The sequence below is a fragment of the Caloenas nicobarica genome, chromosome 7, assembly GCF_036013445.1.
Source record: "Caloenas nicobarica isolate bCalNic1 chromosome 7, bCalNic1.hap1, whole genome shotgun sequence".
NCBI lineage: Eukaryota > Metazoa > Chordata > Aves > Columbiformes > Columbidae > Caloenas > Caloenas nicobarica.
Window position 1 is genome coordinate 22,042,790 of NC_088251.1, and position 21,719 is coordinate 22,064,508.

General features: G+C 44.7%; 1 protein-coding gene across 41 annotated transcripts in view; it reads right to left on the minus strand.

Annotated features, from left to right (window-relative positions):
* Positions 1–1,531: 1,531 nt before the first annotated feature.
* The window catches only part of SORBS1 (sorbin and SH3 domain containing 1), a 148,026-nt gene continuing 127,838 nt past the window's right edge, over positions 1,532–21,719 (minus strand). For 19 of the 41 annotated variants that reach the window (XM_065638382.1, XM_065638383.1, XM_065638385.1 and 16 more), the window contains 11 exons: positions 21,463–21,630; positions 19,973–20,019; positions 18,127–18,241; positions 17,895–18,020; positions 16,651–16,845; positions 14,000–14,728; positions 12,557–12,673; positions 6,727–6,786; positions 5,908–6,098; positions 4,487–4,599; positions 1,532–3,664 (listed from right to left, as the gene is read on the minus strand). In XM_065638382.1, coding sequence (XP_065494454.1) covers positions 3,597–3,664; positions 4,487–4,599; positions 5,908–6,098; positions 6,727–6,786; positions 12,557–12,673; positions 14,000–14,728; positions 16,651–16,845; positions 17,895–18,020; positions 18,127–18,241; positions 19,973–20,019; positions 21,463–21,630 — 1,929 coding nt within the window. In that variant the 3' untranslated portion in view covers positions 1,532–3,596. The remainder of the gene's footprint in view (positions 3,665–4,486; positions 4,600–5,907; positions 6,099–6,726; positions 6,787–12,556; positions 12,674–13,999; positions 14,729–16,650; positions 16,846–17,894; positions 18,021–18,126; positions 18,242–19,972; positions 20,020–21,462; positions 21,631–21,719) is intronic. The other 22 variants (XM_065638404.1, XM_065638400.1, XM_065638406.1 and 19 more) reach the window with 6 other exon arrangements.

Here is a 21,719-nt window from a genome sequence, read left to right on the forward strand (position 1 = left end):
CCTTGCCTCTGCAATCCCCCTTTCTTGGCTTCCTCCCTTTTCCTGCAGTAACTTGTCATTTCACAGATTGTTTCCTCCGAAGGTACATGCATCTGGACTATTAATCTCATCTCTATCAAAGAGCAGTACTTCTTCCACCACATCATTACACATCTTCCGGTGGTGAAGAAAGAGATACTAAGAGCTCCTTTCCCCCAGGTGTAGGGGATTTCCAGAGAGCTGGGACACACCACTGGGTCCTCTTCCCCTCTCTGCACACCCAGCTTCTGCAGTTATAAAAGCATCTCTAGCTCATTCCTTACCAAGTATATTAGGACAGAGAATGACATCAGTAAATATCAAGGTTCAATAACTACAGATGATTCTCTCTTTCTCCCCTCCCTGGCCACAGCACTGTAAACAAGGTCTAGTGATGCTAGCGACTGCAGTAAAGCGGTGGTCATGCTGCCCTTTTTGTATGAGGTAACCGGCGAAACAGAAAAAGGGGCTTGTGTCTGTGTGCTTTCCAGGGATGTGTAAAAGAGCTTCAGGCTTTTGCTGTCCTGCTAGTTTGGGTTTAGGATTGGCTTGTTTATAATTCGACTTCATAAAATCACTGTGAATGCAGTCACGATGTGTATCTGTCTGCCTGGCCATCCGGTTGCATTACCACAGAGTTCAAATCTGATGTCAAATTTTAGGTCAGTCTGAGGTACAGGTTTCAAGGACATTAAACTCCTCACAAAAGACCAGCCTTTGGGGTGGGCACAGCTCTGCGCAGGCAGCCTACAGGACCCAGACATGCAGAGGTGCAGGGTGCACTTTCATGGTACTTGTGCGTAACTGAGCACCAGCAAGCCCACCAACCAGCTCAGCTCTGGGCTTCCCTCGCTCTGCTCCTGGGGGGAATGTTCCTTCACACGAGGCACACCCAAAAGAACCCTGGCTAGCTCTCCTGCAGCAGGGCTGGGAGATGTGATGTGTTCATCACAGACCTTGCACAAACCCTTTGAATTAGCACTGCAGGCGTATCTGCCTGGTCAGAGTGCAGCTACCACAGAAGTCAGTGTCTTGAGGCTTTTGAGCCAAGTCACGGTTAAAAATGCACATGTAAACCCAGCGTCAAATGATAACCCTTCCCACAGAGGTTGGCATTTGTAGTATCTTGTCCTAATTAACCTGTGTGGTCTTCTCATCTGAGAGAGTCATGAAGACCCTTTGTAAACCAGTGGACTGGGGTGTGGTCCTGAGCTCCCAGGTCTGCATGTGTGCCACAGCAGCTGCACCCTCACCCCACCATACAGTGAGATCTGAGTATAAACCAGCCTTCTCTCTACATTTACACTTTGGTTTCTTCAAGAAAAAGTCATGGCCTGCCTGTGGCTCAGAAGGGAGAACCAGTGAGGGCAGGTCAGGTCACAGCAGGATCCTCAGGTGCAGACACCTACTGCTCAGCATGGACACAGCCACAGAGGGGCACTGCTATAAAGTGCATTGCTGCAGGATGAGCGGGAACAGGCTTCACTTAATAATTTATAAAAGGAACACAATAGTAATTCAATAGTTCCATTTATTAATTGCCAAATAGTAATCCACTGCAATAAGAAACAAAAAATCAACACAAAAATAAGTTGCGGTTTGTATGTGTGCGTGTGTGTGTGTGTAACTTAAAATGGCAAGAGCAAGAACAAAAAATAAACCTTTAAATGAGCATGTTATATACAGTCAGTATCATCATGTTACTTTGCTGGATAGATGAATTTGGTGTTATCCAATCTTAGCAACAGGCCCAAATATTGCTGCAAATAACTGGAGGGCAAACCCAAAGCAGAAAACCAAACCCATAAATAAGTTGCAGGATTAAAGGCATCTCCCACAGAAAATAAACAGTGGTGCTTTGTGTCATATCTGAAACCCTTTCATAATCGATGTTTCATGCTAAAACTCTTTATGTGAACATACATGGAATTCCATCATTTAAATAAAAGTGGAAAAATTCCCAACCTTCCACAACTGCCTTTTTTTTCCCTCCCTTCACTGAATGTGTTTAAATTATTTTTCTATACAAGGTAAGTACATTGTCTGTACAAAGTTAAATATACATATTTACAGTCAAACTTCTGAGACACTGAGTCTTCTCTTCTGCTGACCTAGGCAGAAGACAAGCCTACTTGATTTCAAACCCAGGAGCATGGCTAGTTTATCAAAACATTGCAAGTCATGCTAACAGTTAGTTGTAGTTACTCTTAATAAATCTGTATAAAAGCATCAGCATAAAAATAGGCATTTTATATTATTAAATACGGCTTATGACAAAATAGCAATCTAACCCTTTGCTATTTGTATGGTAACTGTAGGAAGCAGAGTCTGACAGAACTGGTTTTGTTTAGGCTTGTTCTTCATAACAAAATGTCTATCAAAAGACTATTCGTAGTGGATTTACAGGCAAGCATACAGCCATGGTTGTTTTCTCAAGGAAATATGAATCTATGTAACTGGTAATAACTGTTGGAAACACAGCGTTCCAAATTGATGAGACTTTTTCGTTTGACTAAGAGGCAGCCAAAATACACATATTTGAGACCTACCATCAACACTGTAACCAAAAAGAAAAAAAAAGGCACCCTCAGTGATACATTGCTCAGATTTATCACAGCCTCTAAGATTTAACGCCAGGAAGGAAGCAAAGTCTTCATCTGAAACCATATGCTTCAAAAAGTGTGCGACCCTCTAGGGCCAGCAACAGGAGCAGAGAAAGTGAATGGCCATAGGACTCATAAACAGTATTTGCTCTCATGGATGTTTTGTTTATTGGTTCTATTCTTTGTGCAGATAAATGTCAAACCAGGCTGATTTCTCTTTAGAAAACAGGACTCAGTTTGTTTTGGTGCACACAGTACACTCACACACACACACACACACACACACCCCCCTGCACAGAAGAAAAAAACCCTGCAGAGATAGGTAACACATTATTAAAGGGTTTGGGACTTCTGCGTGTTTGCGTTGTTTTGGCTGACCTCTCTGGATTAAATCACCAGCCCCAAACTCCTTTTTTGCACAGAGCTCTGCAGTTTAACCATATCAGCGGTCCTCTGCCTGTGCTGCGTCTTAAGGTGCATGCCATGAAGGAAGGGTTTGCTATGGAGGTGGAAGGCAGAGCAAAGTGAGACTTGAGCGAGGCAGAACCCAGGCAGAAAGCCTGGCCTCCTGCACCTTGCCAGTGAAAGGGAACAGCTGCAAGGCTGCGTGCTGCCCCAAAGCACTATCATAGCTCAACACACAAACAAAACCTATACTGTGTGCTTCCCTGAAGCCTTCTCAGAGGTAAGTACTCCATACAAATTAAGGTTATCACCAGAACTCTAGCTGGGAAGGGAGAGGAATACACAAAGGCAGCACTGTAAACTAGAAACTGTCTCTTCAGCAAATAAATCACACCCTGAATCCGTGGAAGCAGGGCTACACATTCAACTCAATACTGTACCACATAACCACATCCTCCTAACACATCTCATCTCTTGACTATTACATTCATAAATTGTCTGTTTCTTCACTGTTTAAAAACACCATCTGGAAAACAACTCCATCACTGCCACAGTGGGATCACTGTTATTTTACAGGTATAGAAGCTTCACGTAGTTGCCTGGGAAGGTGCCAAATTGCCTTGTTCTTCTGGAGGTACCTGTTGCAAAATAAAACACAAGGAAGCCAGGGTAAGATGGAAGGCAAGGAAGGCTTTGAGGTTTAAAAAGGTAGGGGTGGCAGCCTCTTCTGCCTGCAGACATTCCTTTCTAGAACTAAACAGCAGTCCTGGTCACAGAGCCTTTTGGTATAGATGAGATGAGAACTAGTTCTGCTACTAATCATCTTTGGTCTTCCCTTTCAGCAATTAATAAGGTGCTAGTGAAAGCTCCTGGGCCTATAGGCTAGGAGCCAAACTCCTATCAATCAGTAGTAGATGAGCTAATCTCCCTTAAGAAGAGATAACAAGCCTAGATTTGCAGTGTTGAAATGGAGAACACTGTCTAGACTTGCATTCTTTGAAGGTAAAGGGCTAGATTTTGCAAAACATACAGATACAGATGAGGCTGGGTTTTCAGGCACTGCAACTCCCATCCGTGTGTTCCCTTCGTCCCCTACTTGCCCCATTCTGTAACTTGCTCCCTCAGCTTTGGCAAAGCTACAGAAATCCAGTTCTCCTTGGTTCCCTCTGTTACTCTGCCACCTCTGTGAGCAAGAAGGATCAGGAGGAAGAAGGGAATGGGGGAATTAAGAAGAGAAAAAGGAAAGGGAAAACTAGAGACCTAGCAAGGAAAACAAAACTTCACCACCCTGCACCCTAATTTTAATGTTCTTGGTGGGAAAGGATGAGAAATTGTGAAAAAAGTTGAGCTAATTTTTTTCACCATTTTGACCCTACAAATGAAAGCAGCTTCCAGATGTTCTGCAAAATTGCTCATCTGCATCTCAAAAAGCTCTGCTGACAGGCAAGTGTTGCACTCACCCACAAACCAGCCATCATCACATTTCTCCATGACATCGACGATGTCACCATCCCTCAGTTCCAGCTCATCATCGTTCTGAGGAGTGTAGCTGTAGAGGGCTTGGTAGCTAACTCTAAAACCAGAAAGATACCGCACGTCAGATCCCTGCAGAAGGAGATGTCTCCCTTCCCCTTTCTAATTCCTATTATATTTTGTTCAGTGCACTCCAGACCTGTGTTTTCCATTTGAGAGATGGAAGTCAACTGCATTAAATTGGCTGTTGTCACAAGGCCATGGCAGTAAAAAGTGTCACACCTGCACTGTGTGGGATATGCAGAGTGGTTTTGTTTCATTTTTGCCATGTAGTTGCCTCCATAGACTGTAAGAATCAGACTGTTGCTAACATGTAGCACATAGAGGGCGTTCGAGTGCAGACACCCTACTGAATGCAAGCCCAGACCTGGACACACTCACTCCTGGGCTGAATGAGACATCTGTTCCCTTGCCCAGGCGCACAGGCAGGGCTGTGAATGACCTCCTGGCAATGTGAAGGAATTTTAAAAAAAGATACTGCCTACTCTACTGCACTAAGATTGCTGAATAAATCATGACTGAGGAGGTACAGTGGAAACCAAAAATCTAAGGCTGAATCCTGCCCTGAGATACCACTTGCACCAGAGGCACTCTGTGTTTATCGGAAATGAATATTATAGAGTGGAAACAATCTCTGGGCAAATTTGAGGAGGCTTGGATCCCCTGCCTGTGGGGGGTGAGAATAGAGCTGATGGGAGACTTTCTGTCCTGCATAAAGGGATGGGCGAAAGCAAAAACTTTTTCAGGAGTCAGCTGCCAAGAACATCAGTTCCCAGCACACAGTGCAGCCTACTGTTCTCAAAACCATCAGTGAAAGGCCCCACCAAGCATAATGGCGGCTCCAGGTTTAAACCCACCAGACAGCTTTGAAAATTTCAGCCTTGATCTCTCGGATCATTCAGCCACCAGCTCATCTGCAGAACTGGCCAACAACACACCAAGCAGCACCAGTGTTGGGAGTGCTCACTGTATTGTGGGAGGCTGAGAACAGGGGTGAACACGTTGACCCAAGCCATATGAGCCAGGTGTAGCCAGTGGATATTAATTCGTCTCCAGCTTCGAGATACAAAAACATCGAGATAGTCTCCATAACCAGCACGAATCAAGTACCTAAAGGAGACCCACTCCTGGATCATGAGGTCATTGTTTCAGGTGCTATACAGACACAAAGGTCTCAGTTTTACACTACTCATTATGATGATATATACCCATTTTTGTTCTTTAAAGAACTGACACTTTCCCATCATTCTAATTTAACTCCTGAAATGCTGAAGCTTTCACACCTCCCCATTTTTACCACCAGTCAGAGACAAGGCCTCTGGAAGAGATGGGAGCCAAAATGACTTACATGTCTCGTGGTGTTTGACTTCTGTCAGGGCTGGCTCCTTGCTGCTGTGCTTGAGGTTGCTGAGAAATGATGAGAGATGGTTTATGGTCATTAGAGGTCACCTTGTGGCGAGAGTCAAGAGGCTGAGAAACAGTACTGCAGTAATGAACAGACTTTTCTGCAATGTTTATGATCTCATTGCAAACAGCTTCCTGCGTGGTAGGCAGCATTGACATCCAAGAACACCCAAAGGACAGTCAACATGGGGGAGGGAGGGGAAAATATAGACAAGAAGAGATGGAACATTCCAGATGCAGCACATAAGTCCAGTAAAAAAAAAAAAAAAAAAAAAGTTGTAGATCCAGGTAAATGTCCAGGTAGTGGAGTGCAGAAGGGATCCAGGTGTAAGCATGGAAAAATAGGCAAGATACAGAAGAATTTGGCATTTAGTTTGAAGATTTGTAACAAATACATATACATACTTTTTTTAAAAAAAGCAGCAGCATAAGAGGTTGCAATTAGTTATGCAGTGGCACCATTACAAATGCTAAGAAGTCAGTTCAAGAATGCAAGGCAGGCTGCTCCATTCATGCATTTTGCTTCATTTAACTTATAACCAGGGACTGGCAGCACAATCAGCCCAACTTCTTATTGGCTATGACAGTTCTCCTAATTGCTAAATCCCCTTTTTCTGTTGTAAACAAAACAATATATGCAAATAGATTAATATGTACCTACTTTGCTGCTAAAAATAGTGCTGGCATTTTATCTCTACTGAGGTGTTACTGTCTGGGTGAAGAGAGTGTAGGACTACACATCTGATTTAAACAGTGGCCTTACCACATAGCTCTTTTCAGATTCTGTGAGATCTGGTCCAGCTCTCAATGAGTGGTGGGAAGGCTGTGTGATCACCAAGCAAATGATAAGGAAGACATTTTAGCAGATGTTATACTGGTCAGAATTAAAAAAAAAAATTCAAATGGAGTGCAGACAACAAAAGAAAATGAACAACTCTTCCCCTCCCCACTCCCAACACCACACTTCTTGGACAACAGGGTCTTCCATTTACACAAGAGACATTAGGGCTACAGTAATGCAAGTTCAACAGACACAACGCTGCAGAGATAAAGGTGACAGCGAAACAGAATCTCAGAGCAGGGAATTGGAACGGAGGTTACAGACACCACTACAACCAGCAACGGTACATGGTGTCATACTGCATTCCTGTAGGTGGGGAACAAAAATCCAAACATGGACAGAAGCACATACTCAAGAACACCATACTTGAAAGGCCAAATGCAAGCTGAGAGGAACCTTCTGCAGTTTTTAGAGATGTCCTCAATGACTCTGACACAGGAGAGAAGAGTAACTCACTTCTTAAAAAAGACCAGCTCAAGTCCTCAGAGGGCACAAAGCCGTGTAGCTTAATCAACATCACTCTAGCTTGTGCCAAGTGAGGATCTGAGCTGCTCTGTTAATTCCCACAACGAGGCAGAGCTTCAGGTCGGGGGAGGCCCCGACTGGAAAACCCAGCTCCAAACACCACCACCAGTGAGGCTTCTGGGCTCTGCCCTGCCTCCCTCCCCAGTCACACCTCTTCACAGGGACTCCTGTGTCCCAGGGCACAGCAAGGAAAAAATCAGGGTGTTTGGGGTTGGAGGTTTTAAGGAGAAGGTCACCGAGAAAGTTGCGCAAGTATCCAGAGCCTAGGTTTGCACACTTTTTGGATATTCAAACACCTTCTGAAAACAAGGGACATGCTGTGAGGAAACGGGACGTCTGAACTAGTGTAGGGTTATTTATACTACCTGCAGGACTGCCTGGGAAAGCAGACTGGATAAGATACACTGATCGTTCAACACAACTTTCAATCCAAATTCCAAAGGCCTAAATTTTTATGCTTTCCCTCCTCCTCTTTATTCACTTCAACAATGCCCTTCAGTAGAACACTTGCTTTCTCACAGCATCCTGAGACAGAGCAGAAGCAGAGTATAAAGAGGTTTGTGACACCTTCAGCCCAAGAATGCTCGAAGAGTTTGGAAAAGTACATGGTGATGAGCTCACCCCTATCTAATTCCTGTTCTCAAAGCTCCTCTGAACCACATCTTGGACCTCTGGAGGTGTGCCCATCATTGTATTAAAGCAAACTCTTTCTTTTCTCAAGGACTGTGACCCACTCTAGGCCAATCCAACCCCACAACAACTCCTTCGTAGTGAGCTGTACTATCTGGGGCTGGAATCTGGGATCAGCGTTCTAAGAAATGAGGCTCTGTTACCATGTATGATTCTATAGGAAGACAATTAAATGTAAGTTGGACGGGCTAATTGCAGTGGAATCTGCATTCAAAGCATTTGCTGTGGAGCCTGAAATCACCACAGGATTTCTGGTAGTCATTCCTGCCTATCATCAGCCCTGAAAAGCAAATGGAATAATCAGGAATTTAAAATTCATATTGTGCAGACCAACTGGTTATAGTGCATCAAATCTGACAAGATCAGAACTAACTCAGGTGGTCGAACAGCTAAGAAAACCCAGTTTCCAGGCTGAGGTGAGAGGCAGCTGTGACAATGATTTCTTCTTTTTTTTTTTTTTAATTCAAGAAAGTGCTTCTCTGCTCCATACTAATTTACTGCTGGAATTGCTCCATGAGCTCCTAAAATCATGTGGTCCATTTCTCATTGATTACTTGTGACCTCCCTGACCAGCTTTTCCTCCAAAAACCATTAATAACTATGAATTAAATTAGTTATTTGAAAACTGGAAAATTGACACAACCTCCAAATGCTCCATAGTGCAGGCTTCTATGTGCAATGCCAGGAGGTACAGTCTACCAGCATCAGAACCTTGGCCACGTTCCCTTTCCTGGCAGGATCCCCACGGGGACTTCCTTATGGCAGCTGGGCAGGTGCAGAGGCCAAGTGGTCCCCTGCCCTCCTGGCAACCCCACTTCCCAACAAGACACACGACTAAGCAGATCCTCTCTGGCCTCTGCTCCAGAGATCCAGGCAGCTCCTACCAAAGCAAGGGGTGTCTCTGCACTAACTCCCAGGGTGACAGCAGAGCCCTACAGTGGGGTGACAAAACACTCCAAAGTTAGCAACTATGCAGCATTAGCCAAACGGTGAAAAACTGACCAGAACAGATCCTATAATCTTAGGCTGTAAATGTACCGCCCCACTGCTTCGGACAAGTGACCTTGATAGCATAGCCTAGGTGGCTTTTTTTAAATAAAAAAAATGAACTACGCTATTCTTGCATAATAATAATAATAACAACAACAATAATAATAACAATAACAATAATAACAATAACAATAATAATAATAGGTGTTGTAGGTCCAAATGCTCTTCAAATATGGGTTCAGAAACCCTATGTACTACCTACAGTGATGGGTCCATGTGCCAGAGGTGGCTGAGGAATCAGTGAGTATGGGGCATAGCTCCAAAGTATAAAACACAGAGGTTCCCCCAAAAAACCCTGAGCCAGCCCTGCTGCTGCTGGGGTACACTGAGGGCCCTAAAAGTGACCAAGTGTTCACAACCCATGACGACAACTCAACTCTTACCCCCTCTGTCACACTATGTGCTTTATTAAGACTGAGTAAACTTAAGCAGCTGCTCAAGTGTCTGTCTCCACATCTACAGACTATACAAATATGTAGTGTAGTCAGTTCTGAGGCACAGCTGGCCACTGTTTCCACCTCGTACTGGGTTTGAGGATGGATCTAAAAAGCACCACAGGTTTGTAAGAATAACAGAAAAAGGTTCTATGTCTGAAAAAGTCCTGGGGCAGGTTTCAACTGTTAGGAAGAAAGATGCTGGGGTTACTCAGTAGTGCTCTCCCAGCACCTAGCGAAGTCAAGTGTCATCAATGTGTCTGTCCATGGCAGCTCTTGTTCACATGTCTTCTTCCAACCCTTTCTGGTGGGAGCTAAAGGACTACATAAGCAAAGAGAAAGCTAAGCAGAACAGACTAACAGACAGACAGACAAACTGGTATCCCCTCAGAGAAAGGCACACATCAGCAGTGATGCTCCCACATGTGAATGGAGAACCACAAGCAGAGAGGACTCCCCAGCCCAGGTGAAAGAAAAAAGGAAAAACTCTGCACACACCAAGCCCAGCTCTGGGGAAAGTGAGGGGAAAGCTGGCCAGAAAGCTCTCACAAAGGACACTGAAAAGGCTGCAAGTGCAGAGCAGCCTGACCTAAAGGCTGTCAAAGTCCATTGGAAAGACTGTCCAGCTCCTGGATCAGAAGCTGAACAGCAGAAAAACGTGTCCCCTACAGGGAGTGGTCCCAACGCCTGCTGCAGGCTGGGCAGCTCTGGCTGGGACAACAAACACGCTGGGCAGAAATGCTGTGGTGGTAACCTGTGGAGCAGCAGAAAACCACTGGAGGAGAATAAAAGCTTACCTTGGAGATGGTGCTAAGTAACAAATATGCTAAGTGAAAATAGCTGGTCTGTGCTGGGGAACACGGGGTATGAGCATCCTCCTCATGTGCTCTCCTCTCTCTCAGCACAAAGTGGGCGAAATTACCCACCACTTTGCCGGCGTGGCTTTGAACAAGTGGAAAGGAGCAGACAGCACCCCACTGGCATCCCTCACACTGCTGGGTGATGCAGGGACCCTCGTCCAGCCCCTCCTGCCTTCCCACCCCACAGCTGCATTGCTCACATGCTCACTAGCACCACCACTGACAGTCACACTGTGCTACCAGGACCTCAGAGTAACACAGGAATTAAACTAGAAAATTCCCGAGGATTCCCTGAAATAAATTAATTGATAAATTACCTTACTGCTTAATACACTGTTTTACTGGAATATTGAAACAAACTATCTCTAAGTTATACTTGAAATATCTTTCACATGCTTGTGGGGTCATTCTTTTTTCTTTTTAGTTTGGACTGTGAAACTAAACAAAAAGGAAGAACTTCAGAATAGCTAAAAGAACCATCGCACTTTATATTATTACTTAATGGAATACGCGAGAACACAGTCCTTATGCCAGCCCTGTACCAAAGAGGTCTTAAACCTGCAAAAACCCCTGGGTCAGAATTTCATAACTGGGGCCTTTCGCTATGATGAGAAAGAAAACTAAAATTCAATATGGTAAAATACCTCAAACACCAGGGATGGACAGTAATGGAAACAAAACCCAAATGTAATGTCTCATTTCCATGTCTACTAAGTGCTTTTCTCATTTGGTTAAAATCAATGAAAAGACGACAGATTTTTGAAAAGGCCTCCAGGGTATTACCTGCATTTCTGCTGAAGCCATCAACCTCTGTACAGGTCACGCAGATAACAAGAGATCATTTGCACATATAAATATCGCTCCTGCTCCCTAAACAACTGTAGACCCAGAACTGGAAAGGAGGTCAAGACTACTGATAATCTCACGCACAGTTTTAACTTGACACTGACAATGCTCTGATTGCCGAGGCATATAAAATATAATTTTTGGCTTAACTTCAACGCCAAAGAAAGGCCACAGGGTCCTTTTACAACCAGGTGCAACATCTGAAATAGAACTATGTGCTAGTCAGCACTCAGGAGAAACATCTTCCCCTAACTGTGGCTCTTTGCTCCTGCTCTTTTGAATCGCATACACCCAGTGCAAGCACCAGCAGGACCGAGCAGATCAGAGGTCAGGAGGAAGGCCAACACAGAAAACCTCTCTGGATTTTCAACATGAAGCAGAATATGCATCCTATTGGACTGAAAGGGATGCAGGAGGTGGTTGTTCAGTAAAATGCTATGCAAGCTCACGACTGGAGGGAAATGAGAGTAAAGGTAACAGGAAAATTTCGGGGTTAAAGCTGTGTCTCGCTCTCATAAACTGATCAACAAAATAAGTAACATCGGCAACTACTTCCCACACTCATGCTGCAAGAGCAAAGATTGTTTCCCCAATACTCATCACTACAAACTCACTCCAGTTTTTGCTAAGAGTGAGCTTTCTGTTTCAAACATTGCCATCTTGTGGAAGCTGCCTAGAAGGACTGACGACACACCAGCAGCTGCGAGCGCTGCTCATTCCCGGTCCCTGGATGTCCCAGTCACACAGCGCTGAGGCCGAGATGGTTGTGCTGCACAGAACCTACCACATCCCTCTTTAAAGACATTTGTAGCTCTCGGCAACAGAACCTCTCAATCCTACCTGAGAAAGATGAACAGGTCTCTGCCATCGTGGATATCAGGTTCCGTATGCCCTATCCCCAGCTCTGAGACACTCAAACCTTGAATCCTGATCTCAGGTGGTTAAACAAATCCTGAACCAAAGTTACATTACATCATTCCTGCTAACAAGGCCACCAATGCTGCCTTGTAATGCAATTGAGCTGTAGGAGCTCAAGGTCAGAACTAAATAAGCCCTGGATTAATCTCTCAGAGGAACAGAAAATCAGATCCTCAGTTGGTACAGACTGGCAGAAACCCAGACTTGTGAATTTGCACCGGTTGAAGATTTTGCCCATACCTGCCCTTCTGCACAGCCTGGAAGTAATTTTAAACCATTTTTTCAAAAAAATAAAAATTCTGGATTAAATAGCAGGAGAAATATCTCGCCTGTGGAATCAATGAATGGCTAAATAAGCATATGACAAAACAATGGCATGGCATGGAAATTACTCTAAGTAATGGAAATCTAATCAGCAAAGATGATTACCTGTGGCTTATTGACTCTGCGTGTAAGTCTGGGAGGTGGTTGTGTTGTGACAGTAGAGGAAGAGAGGGCAGAGGAAGAGAGAGGAGCAGGTGAAGAGAATGCTTTTGAGTCTGCGGTCTTTTGAAGAAAAGAAAAGTTGGTCAGCTTGGCACACAGTCTCTTATCACAATCACTGCTAGTGATACGAGCATCCACTATCCAGTAAATTTGATGCACACACAGCAAACGTAACTCCATGCAAGGGCAAGTGCAGTTTTCAGTTGGTTTGTCTGAGCTGACCACCTCATTCTGTTTTAAACATGCAGGTTATGCCTGTAAAAAATGCTACTAAAAATATATCCAGATGGTAAACAGCACAGTCTTTACACAGCTTTCAATACACTTCTGATTATGATTCAAGCAGAAATCAAAGAATTTGTCATAAGATTTCCCAGTGTGAAATGTGTCATTTCAGAAACCCTAGTTCTTCCTTATCTAACGTTAGCTAGGTTGTGTATGCCATGGAGGCTATCACAGTGCATCCAAGACAGTATTTATAATGCTATGATTTTGAGCTCTCCAAACTTCCACTCAAATACAAAATATCATGGGGGTGCTGTAATGTATTTTGGCTGGCTGTAGCCCACAATGGACCCCAAGACAATTGAGAGCTGCAAAGTAAGACAGATCTATACCAAGACTGGGGACAAAAGACATGTTGTAGAAGCTACTGGAGAGCCCTGCTATGTTCCTTCTTACGGTAACCATATGGCTACACATAACTAAAAACTCTTGGGGAAAAATATCACTAGGTCTAATTCTCATTTGTGGCTAGACCCTTTCATATAATTTTGGAAATGCAAAGGTAATAAATTCCACTCAATGCAGAGATAACAATCAAGCCTCCCTGACTTATTCATGCACATCCCAGACTAAGGTCCACTAAATCACAGGCTCCGGGATCAACGGGGGTCAGCTTTGGTGATTCTACAGGCCAGGCTGATGTTTACAAGGCTTTTCAGTCCTTGGCTTTAGGAGGAGCAAATAAATTCTATCACCAAAGTGAACCATTGCACACTGGAAAATCTCTGAACAACAAGGAATTGCCTGTATTCTACATAGTGAGGTATATGGGCATGAGGCCTGTGTGATACTTTCAGCTGACACACCTGGTAATAGCTACTGTCTTGGACAATCACCTAATTAGACATGACCAATTGGGTCAGTCCTGTGTTACTATCTATTCTAAAACCATTTACACTAGACTGGCTCCTGAGCCCTCTTGTAAAACTTTTTGATCCACTATCCAGTGAATGCCACTGGTGACCCTTGGAAGAAGGTCTTAGGATCATCAAAATGACATGGCAGCCACTGGCTCTGCCTGGCCAGCAGAGCACCACAAACCTCACCACACCAGTTAAAATTAGGGATTCAGAGCAGCACACACACATGCAGGAGAAGTACCTTCTTTTCTCCGCTTTGAAACTTTCCCAGATCACCTTTCCTCATGCCTCTTTTCTCTGTTTTACCTCCCTGCACAATAGCCATTAGCTCCTGACACAACTGGTTGTCCTCAGAGGAACCCACGGGTCTCTTTTCTGGGCTCACACGCATGTCTAGTTGGGATGGTTTCAGGCAGCGCTCGACAGAGATCTTGGGACCAGCATGAGTGCCCTGCTCGGGGTTGCTGCTGCCCTCTCTAGTCTTTTGGAGCCAGGCTTGGCTGCCAGCAGTGTCACGCTGCTCTGCCAGGATGCTTTCGGGGCTCCCCGCTGCCCAGCGAGGGGAGTTAGAATAGCTCACGCTGGGAGAAGGGGAGCCAACAAACTTTTCTTCGCTTTGTGGAGCGGCCTGATAGAAACTGTGAGCAGAGGGCTGAGGTCTGGATGAGTAAGAGGGCAATGGGGATTTAATGGACCTGGGAGTCGAGGAGCCAGAGAGATGAGAATGGTGGAGGCTGACCGAGGGGGAAGGGCTGGCTGCAGCAGAAGGCGAGAGATAGTCAGTGGGAGAGAGGGAGGCTTCAGGCGGAGGAGGCAATGGAGGAGTTATGGCAGGAGTGGTGCTAGGAGACACTCCCACAGTCAGAGCAATCCACTCGGATGTGACCGCCTGCACCTCTGGAGACAAGGCGCGGCGCGCAAAAGGCAAAGGCGGAGGAGTTGGTGTATGGAGTAGCTCAGAGCTGGGAGACTTGAAGGAGACAAAAGCAGGAGAGAAAAAGAAAGAAATGAACAAAAAAATAATAAAGGAAAATACAAGATGACCAAGCAAAAGTAAAAGGAGAGAGAGCAAGTGTGGAGAGGAGCAGATCTGTGACCAAGCATGGTGCATAAGTTTTCCATGGACAGGTGCACCATGTTGGAGAACATACTGTCCACAGCTACTCCAACCACAGAACCCAGTCTTTATCTGTGCTGCTAATACCCTCCTCCAGCCTTTGCCAGGATACTGGACACAAAACATCTCGTGGAAGACATCAAACTTCATACCACATGCCCCAAGCCTCTCAGGGAGCGGTTTGAAGCCACCATCCATGACGGCAGCATGCAGTATTTGTCTGACCTGGCAGTAATAACTGGCAACCCAGCAGCTCACACTGTGGACCTAGTCAGAATTCACTGCTGCAATGAATTTTGACTTTATCCAACTCTAGCATGAGCAATGCTTGCTCCTCCAGAAACTTGCATTGTTGAAGCTGTGGAGGAGAAAGGGATCAAAAAAGCCAGCTGTGGATATTTGGTCTTTAGGCAATTAAAGTAGGACCTATGTTTATAAAGGCAGAACACATGACCAAGTGCTGCCCTTAGCTATTACCACCAGCAACATCAGTGAGATGAGATCAGCTACTTTAGCATTGATCAGAGCATTTCTCAGTCCTCTGCAAAGTTAGGCAAAAAAACTAAGGGAGAGAATTTACCAGGGGAGGAATCAAAAGAATAGCAAAGGAAAACAAAAAAGGGTGGATCCAATCCCTTCCATCAAAGGCAGAAGCTTGCAGAGAGCTGGTGGCAGACAGGCCACAGCTATGGAGAGACTGTCAAGCTCCAGCAGAAAAGCTCAGCTGAGGCTGAGCCTGTTCACTTTGACAGGGAACCCCAAACAAGCAACAAGTCTTTCCGCTTTACACAGTGGCTAACTATAAAAACACTCCTTTTAGGGAAGATCCAGATAGACACCAGGCATGAGCCATGGCAGCCTTTCCCATCCGTCCTGTACCGCATGTCCCTTCCTCCTGACTCCAATTCTCCACTTTTCTTCCTTGCAGTCTTGACTTCAGAACGACCTTGCTTTGGTCCCATGCGTGAGCAGGGGATGCACCAGAACCTCATGGCCACAACCCAGACACATATGCTGACCTTGAAGCATGAGTATGTGCAGGATGAGAGCAAAACAAAGGGATTTAAAGACTCACTGCCTCCCTGATATGTTTACCATGGCAAACATTCAGGGATCCCCATTTTGATTTCTGGTTTGAACTGCAGTATGGTTTATAGTGAATCTGATATTCATGGAAGATCCCAGACTGTCCTGCTCTCAAAAGCTGAGTTCATTTAGCACCAATTTCAAATCATACAGGCTGCTCTCCTGACCCTGTCTCCCCAAACTTCAGTCATGAGCTGGGATATTTAGGAGTAAGTATATGATCCCAGTCAGCTTGAATCAAGCTAATGTAATTACTCCTACAGACTGCAACAGGCTGTGACGCCCTTTTAATAGTCATTGTAAAAAATTCACTCATCACAGTGGAGGTCTGTAAAGTATAAACATGCACTCAGGAGGAGCTGGATCACCAGTTCATTCCATCTCTTGCACTGAAACTTGTTTGGATGGCTATGAACTGTAGCCCTTTCAACCTGGCCTGAATTCAAGCTACAGATCAGAGATGAAAAGCTGAGTCTCCAATCCTCAAATGACCCAACTCATTAACCTTTCTGGTAAATGAAACATCACCTTTTACTGCAGTTGCAGCATACTGCAGGGAGCACATGGGTTTTACTGCACAAAACACTATTCTTAGCTAGAGCTTTTTTCAGCTATTGCTTCTCGCACAGCAATGGCAACATCCCTCTGTTCTGCAGGGTGCTGTAACTGGCTGCATCTAGTCCAAATACCTGTGGTGAAGCTGTCATGCTGCGGTTAGGGGAGAAGGACATTGGTGGGTCAGGATAGTCGATGGCGTTCTTGACCACTGGTCGTTTGAGCACTTCCACGTAAGTGACAGGGAAGATGCCTTGGCGATTGGTGCCAGAGATTCTTCCTTCATACCAATTCTCATCCACTCGTCGAATCAACGTGATCCTTTCACCCTATGGGAAGGAATAGCAATGTAATCCTGACTTTAACATATTTCATCGTTCCAAAGTAGATTAGGTTTTTAATCTTACTGCCACTTGACGTAAAACAATCTGTGGCGCTCACCTTCCCCTGTTCCCGTTACGTGGTCCTAACCTCTGGGTGGGGATGATAGTTTTCAGTTCAGAGAAGGAGGAAATCATCTGGTGTTGACTTGGGCTGTCTGCAGACTCAGTTATGTTCACTTCACATTTTCAAGATACTGCTTGCTACAGTCAGTTATGAAAATGGAAACCAGCAGTTTCAGCCTGACCAGGAGACTCTGAGTGGTATGAGGTGTACAAGGAGTATGCACAGGTCTGCAGTTTAAACTAGGTCTCTCTATGCTCTCTCCTTTTTGCTAACAAATGAAATAACTTCCAGATCCTTAACACAAACTGCAAGCCCCACCTTCATGTATAATTAAAAGACAGATAAGATCTAATCTGAGCATCAAAACAGAAAGCTGGCTGAGATGGAAAAATGCTGCTGCTTAATTTAAATATGAGTGACTTTGTTCTGAACAGTCCTTACACAACCCGTTCCTATCCCTTCGCTCTGCAGTCAGGTCTAGCCAGTCACTTCAATACCACAGAACCTCACTCGCCTGTGCTCAGTGATTTGGCTTGTAGTACAAGGGAAGGGGAACCCCATTTCCTTCTTTTCTATATCGCCACTCTCATGAGACTGTGTGCATTTCCACTGGCAAGGATAAGACTGGAGACATGTCACCAAATATCTAATTTGCCTTGCAGAGCCAGGCTTCCAGCACTTGTGCTCAAAGTATCTTCTCAGCTAGTCCTAAAGAAGCAACTGGCACTTCTTGATTCAGCCTACCCGCAACGCTCTCACTGCAATGCACTACATAATGACTATGGAGTAAAAGCATGGGTGATGAGAAGGAATTCTGCTTGAATAAGGAGCTCACCTTATTGGACCTTTCATTTGGAAACTGCAAGTTACTAGTATTAAAAAACATCAGCATTTGTCTGGATTCAATTCATCAGCACAACAGAAGTCCTACCTTTCTGAAGGACATTTCCACCTGGGTATCCCCATTAAAGTTGAACTTAGCAATAGCATCTCCATATTCCAATACTTGCAATGGTGATGGCTTTTTGGGCTGAGCTTTCTCAGCTGGTGGGAGGAGCTAGAACAAACAAACAGAATCAAATGAGTCACATATGAAAGCCTATGAACTGGTCACTGGCAGAATGGGAGTAGGCAAAGAGAACACCTGCAAGGAAAGCAGCTACCTCTATGTATGATCGTGGGAAGATGCCAACTCTGCCATGGTGTTCACCTTCATACCAGTTCTGGTCAATCTGCTTGTATATGTAAACAATATCTCCTTTTTGCAGAGGAAGTTCCCTGTTGACAACACAAGCACTGCATCAGAACTTCACCGGATAACAGATGTGTTCTTTTGCTGTCCAGCAATCCCTGGGTACCAAGGTCTACATCAGCCCTTTTGATACGAGTCATGCTCCACCCAAAGCGAAAGCTACATTACCCTGCTCATATCATCACGTGCAGGGACTCTCTTGCCTTTTGAGCATCTTGTCAAAAAAACTGGTCTATGAGGTCCCTGCTAACCACACACCCTTCAGCAGCAACAGGGTCAAGCTCAAGCAGAAGATGCTACTGGCTGCCTTCCATGTTGGATGTGGTGAGCAGTGCTCTATTCCTGTTACGAAACAGGCCACATCACAAGTGCCTTCCAAAGAGACACATTATTTAAACGGAAGCTAGTCTGCTGACTAGGTGAACCCCCTCATGTGCCAACGTTGGTCCTGTAATGATTACACTGCTGGTCAGTCTGTGGTTGTGCAACCACTGACCTCACTGGGGGTAACAACTGAGATTTCAATCTACAGTCTTCAGTGCTAAAAATATGAACGTCTGCAGTTTGAGGAACTCCTACTGTGGGCAGCTTGTATCAGGCTCATAAACTACTACTTGGGTTCCCACAGGAAAACAAACAACCCAGCCTTTCCTAACACAATTTTCACAAGCTCTCCTTTACTTTTGTCTGGCACCCTGTATGTTCTGCTCAAGGGACCCAACAGTTCCAGCTTACATCTGCCTCAGCTTTATTACAGATGCTGGGGAGATGCTGTGTAAATCATTACAAATCATCACCTATAGAACATACAACAAAATATTCTCAGGACGTTAGCACCTGAGAAGAAAAATAGCAGGTCCTTCACTGAATTATGTTCTTCTTTCTTTCCTCCCTAGCAATATTAAAATGAGAATTTCTCCACGCTCATGCAAAGGGAAAGGCCTCCCAGGTCTTCTCTTCACAGCAGCATTCCCCAAAAAGAACAAGTAGTGCTGTATGATTCACCAAGGGACCACAACAGGGCTCGGAGGTACAACAACGCCACCAGAAACATCCACTGGTGTATACACAGATGCTGGGGGAGCAGTCACCAGTCTGTGCCTGTATAAGTCCTGATTCGGGAAAATCCTGAGTCAAGGACCCACCTATGTGCTTAAAGCTAGGCATCTGTTTAAGTCCCTTCCCGACTTTGGGTTGTGCTTAGTGCAGTGAAAAGGATGCTGCTGTTCTGCATATCTATGTTTTTCTGGCTCACGTATGGCAGATTTACACAGTGAGCTACTGACCAACACAATTTTTCCAGCTCCTAAATGGGAGCACAACCAGGGATGTCATGCAGGGGAATCCATTCTGTCTCCAGCACAAGGGCAGTGACAGAACTGCTGCTGACAGGTTTCACCCAGCTGTCCTGCTTACGAGGTGCAAGGAAGAACATCAACCAGAGCCCTCTCCCAGGGCTCTCCACACCCTCAGAGCGAGTACTCACTTGTTCCAGTAAAGAATGTGGGTTTGCCCCAAAAATCACACAGGATACAGATGCACTGAGAAAGACGACATTTTCCTAAAGGCCCTTTAGAGGCTACGACCTGCAAGATTCATATTACTTTTTCCTGCCTTACTATGGACACCTTTGCTTTGAGCTGCTGGAAAGACTCTTCCAAAACATGAATCCAATTGCGCAGCCTTCATAAATGCTGCATCCTAGGGGAAAAAGCAGAGCAGGAACACTCAAGGCAGAAGTAAAAAGCTGTACTCACTTTAGCGTCTGTGCTTTAAAGTCAAACTTGGCTCTAGCAGGTCTCATCTAGAGATCAAAAAAAAAATCAACACATTAAAATAATAATCAGGTTTTCAACTCTATTCTGAGAAAAAGCATCCAAACTCTTCTATAGCTAACACTAGTCTGGGGAAGAAACTGAATGCAGGTATTTGCTACAAGCTTACGTGCAACTGGTACTACAGTCCAAATATGCTGGATGGGCCTCTCCCACCAGGGCAAAACGTGCCAACTTCTGGTGTAACAATAACTAAGAGCTCTACAGGAAATAGATTTAAAAGCAGTAAACTTTTAAATGTGGCAAGCCCTGTTGAATGAAAGCTGCTCCAGTAACTACAGTTACTGGGGCTCTGGGACCAAATTTCCCTTGACATGTGAATGGAAAAGGAAAATTTACTAGTTGGGAAAAAAACAGTAGGATTTTATTTGATGTGGCTTTTATCAATTATCACCTGGCCCTGCTGAATCCTGCAATGTGACCCATGTACTCTGTATAATTTGGTAGGAAAGAGACAAAGGCAAGCAGGAAATATGAATAAACCAAGCATGCATCTAAACAAAATGTCTCCAGTGGCTATAAAGCCAAAAAGGACGTTGAGAGCAGGCCTAGGCTTTCAAGCATGATTTACTTGAGCTGATTTTCTAATGGCCACAAAATATTCAGACAATTTTAAAGTAATTTTGGTAACAGAGCATAAAATAAGAACTGGTCACATTCATGTGGCACCAGAGCACTTGCAACTACATAAAAAGGTGCAGGTGAGTGTGCCCCATCCACATGGTGACCAGCTCCCCACGGCCACAGTGCAGCACCTCTGGGGAAACAACCGCTGCCCAGAGCTCCAGCAGCAGCCCCTAAGGCAGGAAAAGGCACCTGGCCAGGACACCTGGACCAGCACCCAGGCCTCAGGAAAAGTGCCTTGGGCTCTGTGAAAACCCTTTACCTGCTCCTTTGTCTCTTTCAGAAAGACCAATCAGGTCATACACAGTGAAATATGCTGAGACTTTTCCCAATTGCTTCTAAAGGACATCAAGCATCTTTCAAGAGGAGAAGAAAACCTATTTCTAAAAAAAAAACTATGAGACAGTCACATGGCCAGTATCGACAAGACATGAAGTTTCTAAGCGTAAGGCACAGACAAGAAGACAATGTAGCAATATGATGCAAAAGATGTAGAATGCCTTTGATTCACTAAAGTAGCTGATATTTAAAGGCATGCATCACAGGTGTGCACCAGCAATTCTCAGCAGGCATGCTTTAACATATGCAGCTTGGTATAGAAATATCAATTAATTTACCAGGCACAAGAGTCAAAGCAGATCTAAATGAAGCCAGAATGGGAAAGGGGAAGTGGAAAAAAAAAACACAAACGACATTCTCTGAAGAGCTAATGTTGGCCTAAAGCACAACATTGTGAGAGGCAAATATTGCTTTGGGTCAAGCAGCAGACTGAGGTAACTAAAACAGACCTCTGACCCAGATTTCCTCTTTGCTGTATCGTCTACATTTAGGAGGTCCCCAAATCGCTCATTAGTGATAAACTGATGGTGCGTTGGAATAACCCCTGTGTGCCTTCTAGCTGCAATATCAGCTTCTTCTTGCTCACGTTTAAGCCGTCTCTGGTCCTCTAAAAGTTTCTGCCATAAAATTGCATAAAATGGGCAGTAAATCATCTAGTTAAAGGCATTCAAAAGCTGCCATAAATGTGACTTAAATAAATTTTCTG